This window comes from Phacochoerus africanus, chromosome 3, assembly GCF_016906955.1.
Source record: "Phacochoerus africanus isolate WHEZ1 chromosome 3, ROS_Pafr_v1, whole genome shotgun sequence".
Classification (NCBI taxonomy): Eukaryota; Metazoa; Chordata; class Mammalia; order Artiodactyla; family Suidae; genus Phacochoerus; species Phacochoerus africanus.
Genome location: NC_062546.1, coordinates 181,422,016 through 181,443,262, shown reverse-complemented (window position 1 = coordinate 181,443,262; position 21,247 = coordinate 181,422,016). Strand labels below are relative to the sequence as shown.

The 21,247-nt window shown below is 33.3% G+C and overlaps 1 protein-coding gene across 4 annotated transcripts in view; it reads right to left on the bottom strand.

Moving 5' to 3' along the window:
• The window catches only part of SPAG16 (sperm associated antigen 16), a 137,564-nt gene that overhangs the window by 93,304 nt on the left and 23,013 nt on the right, over positions 1-21,247 (bottom strand). For 3 of the 4 annotated variants that reach the window (XM_047773421.1, XM_047773424.1, XM_047773420.1), the window contains exons 5-7: positions 16,710-16,847; positions 7,045-7,152; positions 2,294-2,411 (exon numbers count right to left, since the gene is read on the bottom strand). In XM_047773421.1, coding sequence (XP_047629377.1) covers positions 2,294-2,411; positions 7,045-7,152; positions 16,710-16,847 — 364 coding nt within the window. Of the gene's footprint in view, positions 1-676; positions 1,164-2,293; positions 2,412-7,044; positions 7,153-16,709; positions 16,848-21,247 lie in introns of those variants that run through there. The other variant, XM_047773423.1, reaches the window with a different exon arrangement.

Here is a 21,247-nt window from a genome sequence, read left to right as displayed (position 1 = left end):
TATGCCTTCACTCTTTTAGATACAAACTAAATAGCATTTTAAAAATTCTAAAATCTAACCCTTCTAAAGGAAACTATTTGAGAATTCTACGCATTTAGAGAAACATGGTAAGCTAAACGTTCATTAAGAAAAGGTTTTTAAGAAAATGATGATAAGGAAAGGACAATGAATGAGCGCGAGGAAATGAGGTCATAGATGTTAAGGATCTCACAGGTGCTGTGGCAGAGGCCATGGAGCAAGCAAGTTATATAGGGTTCACACTCAACGACACATAACTGTGTGCTTCAACACCAGGAATATAACCAAGCCAGTCACACTACCCTAGAAAGTTAAGGCCCAGGGGGTAGAGTATAGACTTCAGGCCAGTGGATATATAATGTCTCTTATACCAGGAACCATCTGAGAAAAATGACAAGAAGACATTTGAGGACAGAAAATTAGCACTGATAGTTATGTTTTAGCTAAACCACCAGTTATAGAGTTTTCTATCATCCTGTGCTAAACTCAAAGATATTGTTTAACCCAGAAAGATATGGGTAGTCTTCAATAGTGGGTTATTTTTTTCTTCTGCCTTCAGCAGGAATAGGGATTCAAAAACAAAATAAAATAAGTTGTAGATAATAAAGATACAGTTTTTTGCACACCTGGATAACAGTGTGTAAAATTGAACCCTCTTTCATAGCATGATTTTAAATCTTAAACATGTTTACATTTTAGAGATTTATCAATCATAATGTGAGTAATTTTATCTCTGCTTAATGGATGAGAAAAGAGACATATATGCAAAAGTATCTGAATGTTCACATGGCTATTCTGCAGCACAGCGGGCACTGGCACCTACCATTCCTAATCCTTAGCTCTTTTAACTAACCAGCGAAGAGCAATCTGAAACCCAAAGACTGTATGTGGCCCAAATATGCTATCAATATGGCTCTTGATCTAACCTCGTATTAGAGATAAGGACATTTATGGCTATTCTAGGACGATAACCCTAATCACATAGATGATGGGTTGAAGATCCAGTGACAGACAAACTGCAGGTGTAGAAAGCAACACGCTGGAGAGGAGCATGGGCGCTTGCCAATGTGGATGCTGGAAGGCCCTGAGATCCTTGAGTAGTGGAACTCAGTCTGATTGGTCACCAGGCCACTGATGTATTCCTCCTGGGAGAAAGGTAATAGGGAATGAACATGATAACAGGAAGATAAGGAGGGTAAGATGGGCAGCAAAATCTAAGCTGGACCTGTGGCAGGAGAAGAAGAAGGAGCAACCTGGATCTAGCTCACAGTATTCTAGGCTGTGGTTGTTGGGGGCGGGGGGGCTATGTGGATAGGTTAGATGAAAAGGAGCAAGGAGATGAAATTCTGAAGGTTTGACAATATAATGCCATATAAATGTAAATTATTAAACTCATTTTATGCAACATTACTAATAAAACAATTCAATACAAAATTAAATTTCAAGCACAAAGGAGACAAGTGATGTTTTCAATTTAGTAGTTCAAACTTACACTCAAGACAATATACACTTGATTAAAGCATGTCTTAATAAAATCATTCAAGCTTTGTAATCATTGTGCAAGCTTTTGTAGCTTCTGAAAATTTAGCCAAAACTAAAAATCTCCAGAAGACAATAAAAGAATGCTAAGCAGAGCAGCAGTTTTATATTTTCTAGTAAACTGTTAGATATTTTTAATATGGCCAATAAATATTTTATTTTTCTTCAATTCCATACCAGAGGTTGCTTATCACTGCCCTAAACCAAGGCCCACACTAAAACCCGGCAGGGAGAATGGAAAAGGCTGTCAACAGCAAAAATGGCTGAAAACTGAGTCAACGACTAGGTGTATCAAGGGGGGAATTGTAAGGACTTTCTATTCATTATCTCACCTAAGTTCCACAACAATATTAAAAGATATGTCACTGTGGTTATACTTTAGGTATGAGAAATCTGAGTTCAAACTGTTTAGGTAAGGTCCAGGTTTACAGCTGTCGAAGTTGGCATTTAAACCCAAGTCTGTCTGACAACAATAGTTTTTCCTCTAATTACATTTTAACAATTTCCCCAAATTTATATTTTAATTAACTGATTTTAATTCAATAATAATTTTTGTAGATTTAAGATGGATAAAATACTTTTGCTGAACATTTCCAAAAGAGTCTTTTTTTACAATGTATCAATTGGTGGAAATCTTTTAAAATTTACCTCAGAAAAAAACCCCCAATATTTCTAACAATGTTCTAAAAAAATAAATGGCTAAAAATCATTTAGGTAGCTTTACTGGTCTCTTTACCTGTCTGATTGCTCTGTCTCTTTCTAAGGAGGTCAGCATTTTCTGCTTCAATAAAGCGTGGTGCTTCTCATGCAGCACTCTTATAGTTGGTTCATAAGATGCATAATGTAACTTCAACCTATGAAAAATAAAGGGCATCTTAAAGGGTAATTGAGTTAAATCAGTGATTTCTATCTAACATCTAAACCTTTTTTTCTATTTTTTTTGCGCTGGAATAAAAAGTGAATAACCATAGAAAGGTCAACACAACAGAGCCAAGGATTGCAAGAAATGTTATTTGGCGTGCAACTTCCCTGCAACCTGGGTGGAGGTGAGAAAGTCACAGTTCTTTTGAGTTAACCAGTTCTCTACTTCATTTTGCTGTACTCAGGATGCACTCAAAAGCTGCTGCTATCCATTGACAGAAAACAAAATTACAGTTTAATTCGGAAACAATTTTCAAAAAGACAAGGGCTACAAACAATGGATGATTAAACAGAAAGAGCGTTATTCATCAAAATAAACTGAAGAATGATCTTGAAAACAAGAATGAATAACCTCATATTAAGAAAAAAAGGATAAAAATATTTTGACATCTCATTCATATCATCTCAACATATGATGTAAACATTTAAGAATGTTTTATTTGAAAATGCCTTCAAAGCAGTTTTTTTTAATTTTTTTGTTGTTGTTGAAGTGTAATTTAAATCATGTAAAATATACAGATCTTAAGTTCAGAGTTTTCAGTAACATGCATGCCCAGGTAGTCCACATTTTTATAAAAATACTGAGTATTTCTAACATTTCAGGAGATTCTAGACCTTCATATATTTGGAATCATAGAATATGTTTGCTTTTGAAACTGGCTTCTCTCTTAGCATAATGTTTCTTTAGATCCTTCTCTGCTGTATGTATCAAAAATTCATTCATTTTTATTAGTAGTAGCATTCCTTTGTATGTATATTCTGCACTGTGTTTATCCAATATTATGCTGATTAATATCTGAGTTGTTTTCAGTTTGGGGCTATTATGAATCAAGTTTCTATGAAAATTCTTATACAAGTCTTATAAGATGTTTTGGTTATATATATTTTTATTTCTTTTAGAAACAAGACCTAGGAGATAAAATTGTTGGGTTATAATTTATATTTCCAAAGCAATTTGCTGGATTACTCCACATTCTTACCAACATTTGGTGATAATTATTATTATCAAGGGTTTGACAATTTTATTATCAATTTTGTCAGTTTTATTTTCCAAAACCAATACATGCCTTTGTTGACTTTTTTTATGTTTATACCTTTGCTAGTTTGTTGGCCTCTTAACTTATTTTCATTTTTCTTTCTCTGTATTTAATTTGCTCTTTTTTGAGCTTCTAAAGTATAAGGTTAGATCATTGGTTTAAATTTTTCTTCTTTTCTAATATAAGCTATCAATTTCACTTTATGCACTGCTTTGGCTAACTCCTATAAATTTTAAAATTACTTTTTAAATCATTAAGTTCAAATTATTTTCTCATTTCCTTCTTTGATCCATGGATTATTTAGAAGTATGTTACTTAATTTCCTGGTGTTTGTAAATTTTCCTGAGCTTTTTGTCATTGATTTTTAATTTAATTTGGTTGTGGTCAGATATACCTTATACAGATATAATCTTTTGAAATATATAGAGACTTGATTTATGACTTATTTTGGTGAACATTCCATATACACTTGACAAGTCCAAAGGTAATTCAAGAAATGTCAAATATGCTCAATTAATTTATGTCTTGTTCTGTATACTTGAGAATTTCTGCTATTTTTCTAATAACTGCTAAAAGAGGAATGTTAAAATCTCTAGGTATAAGTGTGGAGAAATCTATTTTTCCTTTCCACCTTATCAAGTTTTGCTTCATAGAGTTTCAAGTCTTATTCGAATAATGCATATTATATGTTCCTGATGACTTGACTCATCAATATGAGATGACCTTTTTCTCTAGGTCTCAGGATGTGCCTGACAATGTTTTTCTATAGCCCTTCTCCTTAGGCCCTATGTGCTTGCAGAGGTGGCCCTGAAGCCCTAGAAAGAGCTAACACTTCAGGTGTAATGCAAGTTGTTGCAGAGGCCTTTCAACATTTCCATTTAAGCTTTTTTAGGGCCAAGTCTAAATTCCTTCTTTAGGACTAGAATAGCTATGTTCCTATGGAGTCGTTTATTAAGGGTCTTAAATGAATGCTTAGTGTACACAGTGGTTTTTTTCCATCATAGTTGGTCAGAATTCCTACATATGTCATATCAAGAGTTCAGGGACCCCTCTATTTAATTAGATTGAAAGTATATCTTTTATAAATTCCATAAGTACTTCATAATTCATCCACTTACTTATAAATTGTAATTTTTATATGAAAAACTGAAAATATGTACACTCATAATAAGACACTCATGTTAAATGCGAAATACTATAAAATTTACAGGTAAAGTCATCTAATTATAACTTAGATGAACAATTTAGAGAAAAAGCTAAGGCTGACTTTCTGTGGTTTATGATAAAAGGAAATATAGATACATAATTGAAATATTAAAAAAATGACATAGAGAACTCAGACCCTAACAACCTAGAATCAAAAACACTCCTCTCTAGTTGATTTAGTATGCAGTGGCACAACTGGTGACTGATTAACTTCATGACTACTATTTTTGCAACTCTCAGGCCATCACTGAAATTTTGTTTTAGGACCTTAGGAAAAAATACATTAGTGATTCATCCACATGATTAAATGGATACATATTCTTAATGATTAAATATGGAAATAAAGGCTATCTGAATATACACTAAGTGGAGTTATATTCCAAAGTAATGTGGGTTTCTTCACTGAGACTCCTAGGGCTTACAAAAAGTATAATCTGAAAATGCTAAATTTTTACATGAAATTTAATAGTATTCCCTTTAAGCATACTAAGAAATTTAACAAGCATGACATGTTTTTATAGCCTAGAGTGTTAAAAAAACAACTAAAGAAACAACTATATTTTAGCTGCCACAACTGGATACAAAGGGGCTTTGAGACAGTCATCAATACAAGTAACTGAAGTACTGAGGCCTGCTTGTATCAGCACAGAGAGTGGGAACAGAGTCAAACCTGGAATCTTTCCCATGAAGAATGTGCTGTGGTTCGAACTCATGTATGTGCTGTATGTGTAAATACACACACACACACAACTACTAAAATACCTTTGAGTATTCCTCTGGGCAAATGGGTACCTCACCATGATGAAGGCAAAGCAATTAGTTATCTTTAGATAAGAAAAAGCTTAGCTACCTTTATAGGACTTCTATGTGATTTCAGAGGATCCACAGACCTCTTTATTGTCCTGAGAGCACAGTAATTCCCAAATATAAAAGAATATATTTTTAAAATAAAATATCATATAGAATTCTAAAAATAGACCCTGTAAAAATGCAAAAGGAAAATCTACATGAAATAGTACATATTTAACACATAGATTACATCCAAAGTATTTACTATATCTTATGTTTCAGATACTCTATTAGGTACTTTCATTATCATCATTTTTACAGATAAAAAATAGAATTTCAGTGAGTACACAAAGAAAGGTAAGTGGTAGAGCCAGGCTTCCAGTGTTTGAGACCACAATTCAAGTTCTTTCCATTACATTATACTACTTCTCAGTTAATGTTTCTGTTAAGAAGAAAACAAATCTTTCTGAACAATTTTTTTCTGAATTTCTCTGGACTTGAAACAACTTTATGAACAACAAGAATTAGACCAAAATATGAGACTAAAAGAACTGATTAAAGTCAATGAATAAACACTCTCAGGCCTTTTCTTTTTCAAGTTAATGTAATCTCTTTTAAACTAATGTTTTATTTCTACAGAAATTTAAGAAAAATCAGAAAAGCTCTAGCAATTAATATATTGCTAAGTTTGAAAGTACACTGAATCTGAAACTTCAAGGGACAGCCTGTGAATAAGAAATCATAATCGCCAAAATGACTATAATCAACCTACAAAATACAATTATCATGACCATCCCTAAGCTGTGTTGTTCAATATAGTAGCCACTAGCCAAATGTGCCTATTTAAAGTTTAACAAATTAAATTTAAATAAAATCAGCAATCTAATTCCTCAATTGTACTGACCACACTGAAAGTGCTTAAAAGAGGAAGTGACTAGTGGCTATCATATGGGACACTGCAGATATAAAATATTTATAATGTCAAGAAAGTTCTATTGGATAGCACTACCCTAGACCAAGCAAAGGAGAATTGAATTTCAGTTAGAGATTATAAATTCCTTTATTGCTGTTTTTTGGTGAGGAGGGTAGTCAGGTGCAGGGAAAGAGAAGAGGGAAGTTAATTTGCATATCATTAGAATAATTTATAAGAGCCTTAACATAAATTCAAGGTCATTCAGTATATGTTCCCTACACCTGTCCTTTGTCAAGCCACTCAGCACTTTGTTCTCCATGCTTACAATTCAGGGAACATGTCATATTCCTTCAACAACTTGGTGTCTTTGCACAGGATGCTGACTCCACTTCCTGATTCTGTTAAAAATATAATTTCCCATCACAGATCTTAACAGTCTCGGGGAACCTTGATAGCAAGGACCTAAATTTACTCATCTTTGTATTTCAAACACACAATATATAGTGCCTGGCAAACAACAGATGCTCAATAAATGTTGAATGAATAAATTTACCTAGAGCCATCTGCCACAACTTAGTTGCTTAACACAAATTAAATAGCCAATAAAGATTAGAAGCTTACCCTTTGAGGTCATTAATTAATTTGTTTTTCTCCTGGACTACTCGCTTGTGGTGCATTCGATGAAAATCACGTTCTTTCTGAGTTTTCAGTAGATCTTCTCTAGCCTTGCTGAAAAATAAAAATAATAACTTTAAAAATCACTGCAAATTCCTTCCTGAAAATAACGACTTACTTATCAGTTCAAATCCAGTACTGAACAATTCAAAAGATAACGAAAAGCAAAGATTCCATTATAACTCATTGAAATACCCTAACCAACATTAATATATATGGAGGTGAGGGATAAACAGGCTAAAACCCACACTTTTAGAAATACCATTCATTTACATTTAATTTAAATAAAGTAAAATTAAAGTATGCTGCACAATAATTTTCAATTGATCTGTTTTTAAATATAATATTTTACAAAAGTGAAATACAAATAAAATAGGATAATTCAAAATAATCACAAATAAAGGAAAAGACTACAAAATTTAATTCTCAACTTGCTTGAATATATGGTTAAGTGGGTTACTCAGTTTCTGATCATTGTAAGAAAGCAAGCATATAAGTTCTAGAAAAACCAAGATTTTATTCTGGTAATGCATGTGAGAAATATTTATCGCCCAGAGATCACATAACTAGAATAACTGGTAACTTAATGAGGAAGGTCTTCAATATCAGTGTTGTGATACAGAATCATTCTTCAACTGGATATATTTTCTGCACAAAGCAAAATGAGTAGTCTGGCACAAAGCAAGCAAGAGTATTCTAAGCCCAGGCTGTATGTGAAAAATTAATGAGAACGTTTCACCTACCACTGTAAGTTAGTTTAAATATAATGATGTAAAATATAATTTCTTATGTAAAAGTAGGTTATCTAGCAGTCTTAGTTAACTGACAAAGTGCTATTGCACTGAGATTCTCACACTGTGAAAAATGGCTGGACTGAATTAGAGTACTGACATCCCCCAAGGATCAGAATGGAATACATCTGCCTCTCGTATTTCAAAATTCAGATTTATATAAAATAAGTGCATGCAAAGATATCTGCTTTAGGAGCTATATCAGAGCAATCACTAGAAATGATGGCTGGAGGGCTGCCAAAGTAGTTTGGGGCATGTTATGATCAGTGAGACGTGGCGGCAAGATCAAGTCCCTCGTGGCATATGGTGAAAGTGTCATCCATTTTTCCAACTTTCTTTCTTTCTCCCCTATCACCTCCTCCTTATTTTGGATGACCTATATTGTTCTTCATTCTACTGTCAATGTTGTAGTCATAATCACAAGTAAACAAGCAGCGTGTAACAGTATTTCATGGCCTAAAAATCTAACTCTTAACTTCATTTCCATGCCAACAATCTTGAAGGCACAAGAAAATGTAGATTAAAATACTCAGACTTGAAAAATCATCTGCAGAATATCCAACTACTAGACAAAGAAACAGTTATTTTTATTCTTTCCAGGTTTTAATTCTGTGTGTGTGAATGAAGATGGGCCAAAAAGAAGAGAACCCCTGCGCCACCACAATACGCCTAATGAGTAGTGAGTGAAAAGGAGGAGAGAGTTTAAGCAGAGTAACTGAAAAAGATAAATGGCTAAGGTGACATTTTGCTGTGAAAGGACAAGAACATCACCTGAATTCTCATTCATTTAGAAGAAAAGCATGTAAAGTGGCTTATTTACTGTCTTGCACACAGAAAATAATGAAAATAATGACTGTAATCATCATCATATTACTATTACTATTTAATATAGTAAACACATCCAATTCTTCTAATAGCTACATTTATCTACCTAAAATAGGGGGCATACCAATAGCTAAATATCCTCTAATGGACCAAAAATATCAGGGTACATGATTAATTGTAAAACTGTATGTCTTTATAAAGTAATTTAAACTTTGTGAACATCTATTGAGTCTACTGAAACTGTCCCATTTTCAACAACTTGATGAATCATGTAATGAGCTTATGTTTATTTATCTCATCTGAAATGTAAACCCATAGTAGGCTTAAAAAAATCTCAGAAAAATCACACCACAAATTTTCTTAAGCAGAACCACAAATGTGTAGCCCTGCATCAACTCACTTTTTAAATATACATTTAGAGGCCTATTTGTACTCATCCCAGGAAAGAAAGCATAGGATTTGATCGAAATATTAGACCTTAAAGTTTTTCTGACCATTAAATTGGTTTTCAGGGACTTTGTTTGCACAAATGAAGTCTACTCAGTAAAACAATTTAAATTCATTTCATGGTGCTGCTTCTCCTATTATGATCATCCTGCTTGCTGCCCATCTGCTTAATAAAAGGAAAATAAAAGTTGTACTAAAAAATAAAGTTCAACATATTCATACAAGCAATTTATATTTAAACTATATAGTATTTTCCCATTATATTAGTAGAGCATCTTTGGGTTAAAAAACTTTTATCAAGAAAAACATCAAATATAGAAATTCTATTTCAAGTACAATGAAATAGGAGTTATTCAGTGAAACATTCTATTTAGATTTGTATATCATAAAGAAAACACTTTTTAAATGTTTTTCCTTAATGGGACAGCAGAATGACTACTTCCCATTTCAGGAAAGCAGCATATCAAACTCTATAATTAAATTATAAAATAGCAAGATAATCATATTTTTATCAAACTATAAAAGCACCGTCCCCAAAACTCCATGTTTTATATATAAATATAATTTAATAGTGTACTCTAAAGACATTTTTAACTAAATGACCCAAGTAAAATAATTTTTATTAACTGAGCAGTTTTAACTAAGTATTTTCAAGTGACCATTTAATAATAGATTTACTGAGTTATTATAATTTATCAAAAGGTAGTACATAAATACTTATTCCTGTTCACATGCCCCAAAGAAGGCCATCTTTGTCATGTATTCTTTGCATGTGCAAACCTAAATCAAAGTAATTCCTGATAGCAGTACTATATAATTACTATTTCATTACCTTTGATTAGTTATAAATGAATTAGTTTAATCTACTAAAATTAATATTGGAATAACTGTAGGATAGCCAGGCATTCAACCAGATTAGAGGCAAACTTTCATGATATTCTTAACCAAAAAAGAAAGAGAAATACCCGTCTAAAAAAAAAGATACCTTCTTAATTTAACAAGCAATTACCTAAACACTAAAGCATGAAATTTTATGAGCCTCCTTATTATCTTTATTTTCACAGTGTGTGTTTCTGAAAGTCATTAAATTAAATGGGTCTTCAGAAAGCTGGGTCTCTTTGACCTCTTTATAGAAGTGAATTTTGTAAGTGAAATTAGGGCCCATTAGTAAAGTACTGAATTTTTTCTCAATATTAATTGTCATTTAATTTTCTTTCTGTCTATATTTTCTGGTGGAAGATAAAATCAACTATTTCATTATTTTTAAAATGGTACATTTTAATCTTCTATTTAGTAATCCCAGTCAGTATCATTTCCTGACAAATCCTCACTACTCTCACTAAAACTTTTCTGGTCTGCATTACATTTCCTTAATGCAAAAGCCCAGCAAAGGAAGACAGTACTCTAAATGGGGCAAGGCTTAGCTTTAAAGTTATTTAAATTCCCATTATGAAAGGAAAATATGCCTACTCGTAAGGAATACTATAAAAGGGGCAAAAATCATCAATTAACTATTCTAAAAAATTATTAAAAGCTTAACTAAAGAGCAAAAATGTTAAGAGCACACTTTCACTTAAGCCCCTTCCATTTGTCAGGCACAGCTATAGGCCCTGGGGATATACTGAGCACAAGACAAGTCCCTATTACACGGAACTCACAGTGTAACCAAAAAGGGGGGAAATTGGGTAATTAGAGGTAAAAGGCACAAATTTGAAGCTTCTTCATAAATACACACAATTAAAAATAACCTAACAAAAAGAGATAGATACCATAAAATAGAAGACTAAAACATGAACACGTAAACCCCCCAAAAATATATACATATAAATATATGTATAAACACATTCTTCCCAAATTATAACAGATTCAACTCCATCTTATTTTAATCCCATCCTTGTCTTTCTATAGAAATTGACAAAGTGAATCTAAATTTTATAGGAAAATAAATAAATGGGAGTTCCCATCGTGGCTCAGTGGTTAACGAATCCGACTAGGAACCATGAGGTTGCGGGTTCGGTCCCTGCGCTTGCTCGGTGGGTTAACGATCCGGATTGCCATGAGCTGTGGTGTAGATTGCAGATGAGGCTCCGAGCCTGCGTTGCTATGGCTCTGGCGTAGGCCGGAGACTACAGCTCCGATTAGACCCCTAGCCTGGGAACCTCCATATGCCGCGGGAGCAGCCCAAGAAATAGCAAAAAGTCAAAAAATAAATAAATAAATAAATAAATAAAATTTATAGGAAAAATAAAAAGGATCTACAACAGCCAAACTATCTCTCAAAAAGAAAAACAACGCTAGAAGACTAAATTTACCTAAATTTAAGAACTTAATTAAACCTACAATAATCAAGAGTGTGGTATTAGCATAAGGATAAACAAATAGATGAATGTAATGGAATATAGAAACAGACCCACAAATACAGAGTCAATTGATTTTCAACAAAAAAATACCAAAGAAATTTAATGAAGGATGAAATGAAATAAAAATGGCATGAAACTGATGAGTGTTAATACTGTTTGACAGCCCCATGAGGTTCATTATTCTATTTTTTTTTTTACTTTCTATAGGCTTGATATTTGTTTAGAATTTAAAAGTTAATATATGTAAACAAATAAATAAATTGCCTTGTATCTCCCTTATGGAAGAAACACCACTCTTGGCTGTTTATTCAATGTTCCTGCTGTAGATAATAATAAGATTGATGAAGATGATAAAGCTATTTCACCCACTTAATAACTATGTGCTAGGTACAATGCTCATTATACTGTGATGGTTAAGACATGCACAATCTTTTCCTACACCAAGTTTATAGGAATGTACAGAAAATGAAGGAAATAAAACATATACATATATATCCATAAACTCTAGTGAGTGTTATGAGGGGGAGAAAAAACACTGCTGTAATATAGAATACTGATTTAATCCTCACTGAGTACTTACCATGTGATGCATATTGTGCTAAATATTAATATGAGAAAAAAAGAATGTATACATGTATGTGTGACTGGGTCATCTTGCTGTGCAGTAGAAACTGACAGACAGAACCTGTAAATCAGCTATAATGGAAAAAATAAAAATCATTTTTAAAAAAAATACTTGTAAAATGATTCCCTCAAGGATAGATAATACCACTCCACTCCACATGAAAAACTGAAAGATAATCCTAGTCCTCTATCTAATAGACAGCAGACAGCATGTATTTGTGTTGCTCTCTTCATAATACTTAATCTGATATCAATACCTGCTCTGAACCAAAGTTTGAGTGGAATTAGTAAGCAATGCAGAATTTGGTAACGCCAGATGTTGTCCTTCAAGTAGCTAACAGTTCTCTAAGGAGTTAGACTTCATCATTACTATCTTGTAACCATATACATCAACTTATAAGAAGGCTATGCAAGATATGTTCTCCCCTCTCCACTATGTCCCGCCATCCAATCTATTTTCCACACAGTAGCCACCTCACATTATGCTTCTCCTCAAGACTACCGATTAGTCTCACATCCCACTCAGAAGAAAAAAAATTAAGTTATAACAAAGGCTTCTACCACTTATCCCTGTTTCTAGTCACTATGGTCTCCTTGCTCATCCTCTAACAAGCCAAGCTGTCCCCAGCACAGGCTCTCTGTACTTCCTTTCCCTCTGCCCAGAATTCCCTTTTCCCAAGTTTACACATGGCCTTCTCTCTCAATTTCTTCAGATATCTGAGAGGACTTCCCTTACCATCCTGTATAAAACAGGTCTCATGTACCTCTGTCTCCCTTACTCATGCTAATTTTCTTCATGGCGCCTACCACCACCTGACTCAACATCTTACATCTGTCAACATCTACATGTAGTTAGTGGCTCTCTTATTGACTGAGTGGCTGTCTTATTGGACAGTATACCCTTAGAGAGCTTAAACGGTGTGAAGAGAAGCCTGCTACAAGGTAGAAGTAGAGGCAGAACAGCATGTTCTCAAAGAACCTGAGGGAGGAGAAGAATGAAAAATAATACATTGAGTAGAAGAGGTGGGGTAAAAGCTGGACTATGGAACGTTAAGAGACTAAGCACAATGATGCTTTTATGAGTAAGACACCCAACAGAGTATTGGCAATGTGTACACTAGTAGAAGACATAAAATGCTAGTCAAGGTACAGAACAAAATCAAACAAACAGGTTTCTAGTTAATAAAACTCAACTGTTTTTATGTACCTCAGACTGAAGTGCATATTGTGGCATGTCAACTTCCAAATAAAATAAAGTTTATGAAGTAGTGTCTTAACTATTAAAGACATCATAAACCTAAGTGATGTTTTCAGTCCTCATTCAACTAATAGTTCTCTGCAAATGTGAGAGAGGTCACTTAAATTCTAGAACTCTGAATTTAAAATAAAAATTGGTTATTGAAAAGTAGAGTTATAATTTAATTTTCCAAGAAAGAATGTCAAACTACCACCCAGATCATTCCTCTCCAGTATCTAGCATGTAACATAGTCAATGTAACTATAAATCTTTTTAATAATGCTACTTCCCTTAAAAACATCTATAAAGAAATTTTCCAGTTTTCTTCCAAACTTTTAAATCAAGGTATAATTAACATGTACTATTATATTAGTTTTGGGTATACAACATACTGATTGGATATTTGTACATACTACAAAATGATCACAGTAAGTATGGTTAATAACCATCATCATACATACAGATTCACTATACACCAAATTTGATAATTTAGAATATAATCTATATCTGCAGCAAATATAGGGAAAATCTCTGTTTTAAAAATGGCATTGCTTATAGCAGAGAAAAAGACGATTTCTTTTTTAATTATAGCAATTCAAATGATATTTTAGAGTGAAATATTTTCCCTTTTCATTTCTTCCTTTATGCTTCATTATTGCTTAATTTCAAAAATATTAATGATGTGATAATTTTTAAAAACCTAAGATGAAAGATTTAAGGATATTGAAAATAATAGCTGACATTTTCAAAGCACTTTGTGATTTACACAGCTCTTTATTATAGATTGTCTTGTTTAATTATCACATCACTCCTTAGGAATTAATAATATTATGCATAACTATTCCCAGTATAACAATAAGAAAAATGCATTAATATGTAGCAAAATATTGGCAACTAGGTGTTTGAACTTTAAGTTCTGTACTCTTTCCATGGCAAATCTCCCCTAAATAAATATTAAGCTTATAGCTATTTGATTTCACTGATTTCTCTAGAGAATCACTGATTGCTATCAGTTTAATCAAGATAATACATAACACATATATAACCTGACTCCTCTCATATATTAAATATTATTAGAAAATTATTTAACATCTACACTCACCTTGCTTTAAGAAATAGTCTTAATACAAAAAAAAGAAAACTTTAATATACATTCCATAAAGGGAATCCCACCTTTATCTCTGATTCCTACTGGGAAAATATCATCACAGGTCAAACAGAAAAACCTGTGTGATGAAAAATTACCATTTGGGGCAAACTTGTAGCAAGACAGCAGTTGTTTTGGGAATTTTTTACAAAACTTCATTCGCTATTTTTTGAGAATGTATCCAACAAAATTACGCCACAGGACACATTTCACCAAAAGCTACTGTGAAGCACAATGTGCTTAATATTCATTCGATGATATAAATATTAAGCATCTATTAAGGGTCAAGCAGCTTTCCTTCAAATTTTCTAGGTGAGCTAGATTAAAGTAAATATTTTCCTTTTCTAATCTGTGTAAGTTATCTTAACATTGAGCATGAAAGATTTGAGAAATAACCATAAGTACATTGAAATTAAAATTGTATTTTAGTAAGTATAGTAAATATTATAAACATTTAGTGGAGTTCCCATCCTGGCACAGCAGAAACAAATCCAACTAGGAACCATGAGGTTGTGGGTTTGATACCTGGCCTCGCCAATGGGTTAAGGATCTGGCGCTGCCGTGAGTGTGGTGTAGGTCGCAAATGCGGCTTGGATCTGGTGTGCCTGTGGCTGTGGTGTAGGCTGGCAGCTTTAGCTCCAATTAGACCCCTAGTCTAGGAACCCCCATATGCCATGGGAGCAGCCCTAAAAAGCAAAAAAAAAAAAAAAAGTAGTAATCTGATCTTTTAGTAAACATGAACAGGATATAGAGTTCATTTGAGTGATATATTTTAATCATGATTTCTCTTTATATCAATTTAATAGTTTGCATTGGTAATAGTTTTTATGGTTTTAATTATAGTTATTAAATATAATATGCAATAAATAAGCAGTAATAAAAATGATTAATTAACATCACTGGAGCAAAACTCATTGCAGAAAAAGGCTTTATTCAAAAGAAATTGGCAAACTTAAACAATAATCCAAAGTAGATCAGGAACTGAAATAGTATGCAAGCCAGCACTGTGAAAAATTTGCTGGGTCAAACTTCTAATGCATCCATTAGGTGTCTATACACAATCACAGTAAGAATCAGGGCTAACAGTGCAAATCACTTCTGAGAAATGGAACCGACAACAGAGAGAATGCTGGTTCTAGTAACATCTTTCTGAGGATCATCATACACTTCTATCTAAAATGTAAAATTTCAAAGAGTGCATCCATAGATACTACGCAATTATATTAACTTGCAAAAAAACATTCCTGAAAGTTCATACAATAAGTTAATAATGATCATACAAATTGCCTTTTATTTACACCACCTTTTAAAAGTAGGCGCTTATTTTAAATGCTTCTTTCACTTTGTAATACAATGTTGTTTCTTTACATGAAACTTTTTTATGAAGATCCTGAAATACTGTGTTTCTATAAGGTGGTTCTGCTTATATAATTTTGTTTTAATATGATCCTTTAATAGCGAAAGTCCCTCTTGAAATGTTTAATAAAAACTAATGAACTGTCTCTACTCCATATCTAAGCATTCATTTTTCGTCTAACATTGTCTTAGATCAGGAGATGCACCCCAAGTCAACACATTCTCATATTTGTCTTTGCTAGAATAACACTGCTCATTTATCTAAATTCATTTGCCAAAAATGTCATGTCTTTCATAACTTTGGAAAGAAAGAAACATATGGAGAAATTTGGTTTCTGTTAAATTTTTCCTCTGTACATAAAAGCATGCTAGGAAATTAAAAAATAACATTTTTCTTTAGGGAGCTTTCGAACACTGAAATTCCTCTGCTAAGAACACACTAGCACCTTCCTTCCTTTATGCTTTGTATAATTGTATTATTTCAGAAATCAGCTTTTCTTCATAGGAGAAGATTTCCACAAGCTATGAAATGATTATCAAAATACATGAGGAAGCAAACGTTACATAAATTAACAACCTGCTACACAACTTTCTGTATTCCACTCTTGTTGGCTAGTTGCAATTGTGAATGTTCTGGTCATCTGTTCGATTAATTTGCTAGTAAAGCCTTTCACATTCTTTCCAATGAGAATGGAAATATAACTGAGTTATCTAGAACTAATGCTCTGGAACATGAGTTCATCCACATAATAGCTCATTCAATGCCTTACTTTTATTTAGTCCAAAAGAAAAAGAAAAAAAATCATTTTAAAAAAATGACATACTCAGCTGCCTGTTTATAGTGCTTCAAGTCCTTCTTCAAAATTTTGTTCTCATTTTCTAAAAGCATATTCTGAGTGTAGACATCTGGAACATTCCCAGCATCTCTAAGTTCAGTTATTCCCTTCTGCATTAACTCATACCTAGGACAAAAGTTCAAACAAAAAATGTTATGCTGTTTCCTTTTAATACATTGGCTTAATTTATGTACACTTTAAAAAGTTAATTCCTAAGGAAAATTTATAGTAATAACTTGCAATATTACTTTTATAAATTAAAATAATATTCATAATACATATTTAAAATAGTAATGAATTATAGGGACGCATATCATGATGGTGTGCATAAAATATACCTGAACATCTCCTATGTTCCAGACACTGGACAAATTAACAAAAATGTCCAAGTCCCTACCTATGTAATGGAATTTCCATTCTATGAAGTAAAATAAAGCGGGGTAAGAGAAACAGACCGAAATACAGTGATGAGATTATTAGTACTATTTTACATAAGGTGGCCAGAGAAAATAGGACTGACAACATAATATGTGAGCAAGAAACTGAAGGAAATGAGGGATCAAGCCACATGGAAATACGGGAAAGTACATTCCTAGCTAACAGATAAGTTAAGGCCCTGAGACAAGGAAGTGCTTGACATGTACCGCATACAGCAAAAAGTCAGTACATGGGGAGTATTTGGAAATGGAGCCAACTAAGTGGGCAGAAAAGAGAGTGGTGAGAGGTAGGTATGGAAGTTAGCAGGGAGCCAAAGAGAGGAATGTGATTTTACTTAAATCAGACTGAAGTCCTTGGAAGGTTTTGAAACACAAGTGATACTGATCAAATTTATGTTTTAAAAGGATTAATCTGGCATCTCTTTAAAGAAACTAACTCTAAAGAATTAAGAGTAGAAAGAGAGTCTGGTTAGGAGATGGATGCAATAGTTCAGGAGAGAGACACTGGTGACTTAAAGTTTCTAGCAGTAAAGACTGTGAGAAACAGGTCCTTTCTGGACATGCTGTAAAGATGGAGCCAACAGGATTCTCTAACAGATCAGATGTCAGGGTTTGGCTTAAAAGAGAAAGTCAAAGATGACTCCAAGATTTTGGCTGAGCAACAGATATCCATTTAATGAAATGGGGACAAATATAGTAAGAACTGGATGGCTAGACGAATCAAGAAACTGTTTCTATCCATGTTAAATGCAAGATGCCTGCTGGGCAATTAAGTAAAAATGAACATTGTTAAGTACATGTCCAGGGTTTAGGGAAAAAGTCAGGTCATGCAATTTAAATTTGGAGATCGTCAGTAAATAGATCCTTTTTTAGGGTCACAAGACTGGATGAGACCAGTTAGGAAGTGAATGTAAAGAGAGAAGTCAGTCAGTCCTAGGACTGTTTCAAGGCTGGGAAGAGAAGGAAATATTACCAAATACAGACTAAGAAAGAGGGTGCACTAAAGTAGTGAAAGAAGAGGAGAGCACTGTGGCTCAGAGGCCAAGTGAAGAAATAAGAAGTGAACGACAGTGACAAATATGCAAGGAGAATGACTAAAAGGAGTACAAAGGATTAGTCACTGAATTTGGCAATGTGAAGTCACTGAAAAAAGTTTCAGTAGAATCATGGAGATGAAATCGAAACTAGAGTAGGAAGGAGAGAGTAGGAAAATGAAGAAGTGGAAACAAACTCTTTCAAGGAGACATGCTGTAAGGCAGAGCCCAGGAAATCAAGATTTACCTAGAAGAGAAAGTGGAGCCCAGGGTGTTTGATGTCCTCTTTTTTTTTTTTTTTTAATATATGACACTTGATTTTACATCTTTATACTTATGGAATAATCCAGCAGAAAGGCAAAACATTTGCAGTGCAAGCAAGAGAGGGGACAAGTGCAGGAGTAATGTTGTTGTGTAGGCAAGAGGAACTGGGATCCAGGAGAGGAGAGCTGGCCTCAGAAGACAGTGTAAACAGCTCAGCCTCTGTGACAGGAGATGGAGAAGGCTGAGAACAAGGTGGCAGCTTGGTAGAGAAGAGGCAAGAGTTGTGGAATTTCTATTTTCTCAGTGAAATAAGAAGGAATGTAAGAAAATCATACCTAAATCAATAAATAATTATAATTTTAATCATTATATGTAAAAATTAAGAAAGTTAAATCCATTAAGAAGATGTGGTATACATACACAATGGAATACGACTCAGCCATAAAAAAGAACAAAATAATGACATTTGCAGCAAGATGGATAGAACTAGAGACTCTCATACTAACTGAAGTAAGTCAGAAAGAGAAAGACAAATACTGTATAATTTATATCTCAAATCTAATATATGGCACAAATGAAGCTTTCCACAGAAAAGAAACTCATGGATTTTAAGAACAGACTTGTGGTTGCCCAGGGGCAGGGGGAAGGAGTAAGATGGACAGGGAATCTGGGGTTAATAGATGCAAACTATTGCCTTTGGAATGGATAAGCAATGAGATTCTGCTGTATAGCACTGGGAACTAGATCTAGTCAATTATGATGGAGCATGATGGAGGATAATGTGAGAAAAAGAATGTATGTATATGTGTGTGTGTGTGTGTGGTCACTTTGCTGTACAGTAGAAATTGACAGAACACTATAAACCAAGTATAAGAGAAAAAATAAAAATCATTATTAAAAAAATTAAAAAATAAAATGCATTCGGCAAAAAAAAGTTAAATCAAAAACATCCAGAGTCTAGAAAAACATTTTGAGTAATAGTTATTAACAAAGAAATCCCTACAAAGCTTGCTATAAATGAGCTAAACATTAGTTTAATAACTTAATTTTCAGCACTTTCATATTAAAAATATTAACTTTCTTAATATATTATACACTGTCATATGTTATATGTCATATGTTTTTGTGTTATATATCTCATTGATATCAAAAATAGCCAAAGAACCCCTGCAGAATATCCAAAAGGTTAAGATAATAAATATCAAATGGTATTTGCTACAATTTATAAAAGAATAGATAGATAACCATTTCATCATAAAATCACTTTTCTAGCCAGATCTGGGATGTGATTTATACTTTTCTCAGAAGAGAAGACATAAGAATTAACTAAAGTATTGGACCATAAAGATTTTCTGGCCATAAAATTGTTTTTTAGGAACTTGCTTTATTTTATGCAGAAAAAAAATCACTAAAATTATTTCAGTAAGAAAGAGATATGTAGTCTTCTAAATTAAATGTTATGTAAATAAAGTAATGTGATAAAATAAGTACAAATCAAAACATAACAACATAACATATACTACCTTTATCATATATAACAGGATATTAAAAAATTATTTATCACACAAAATTTCTACCATCCATATAAAAATATCCAAGATGATTTTAAATTCACTTTAAAACACTATTAAATAGGAATCAATCTATGAACTCCAGAAATATATTCTTCAGTAAAAACTGCTTTTCCCAACATAAGATTTTTTTGTTTTGTTTTGATGTGTGTGCGTATATGTGTATGTGTGCGTGTGTGTGTGCGTGTGTGTGTGTGTGCGTGTGTGTGTTAAACAAATAGCCTTCACTCACCCTTAGTCTAAGACTGAAAACATTCAGATGGAAGAAAAGATTGTGATAACTATTAGGAGCTAAAAATAAAATGTACTATCAATACAATTGCCAATGAAATTACTACCAATAAAATCATATTAATGGTCTTATTTACCATAACATCCACAAAATACTATATGGAAATGGAGAATATGTACGTATTTCAGGGAGAAATTGCATAGACTTTCATAAGATTTGTTTATATGCCAATAGTTTAAGAACTACTGCCACAAATGACAAGTAGTTTTGCAGAATTTCCGTAAACATATAAATGGTGTCAAGATTAAGGGTTATTTTTCTCTCATGATGGCACCCAAGACACAGGACATAAAAACAAGGGAAATCAGCCTGGCCTGGGCTGACTCTGCCACTTACAGTCTGTGACTGGCCGGTATCCTAACCTCTCTAGCTAAACCCATTTCCTCATCCATATAGTGGAGATGTGATAGTGGCTTCCTGCTACACATAGCTGTCTGGAGAAGTAAATGAGATTAAGCATGAGAACATAATGTACTAATAAAAATGATACAAAGTACATTCATGACTAACAAGCCTAAGGCTTCATCTTAAATATTTTTAAATCCTTCATATTTAATAAATATCATACTAAATCTGGCTATAAAATTTAAGTATTCACTTGGTAGGTTGCCTCCTTGATAACACAGTAAATAAATCTCTGCATAGACAGAGGTCAAATTTAGCATACTGCAACACAGTAAACGTTAGATTTTTTTTTTTTTCCATTTTTAGGGCCACACCTACAGCATATGGAAGTTCCCAGGCTAAGGGTCGAATCAGAGCTGCAGCTGCCAGCCTACGCCACAGCCACAGCAACACTGGATCTGAGCTGCATCTGCAGACTACACCACAGCTCATGGCAACACTGGATCCTTAACCCACTGAGCAAGGCCATGGATTGAACCCACATTTTCATGGCTACTAGTCAGGTTCATTACCACTGAGCCAC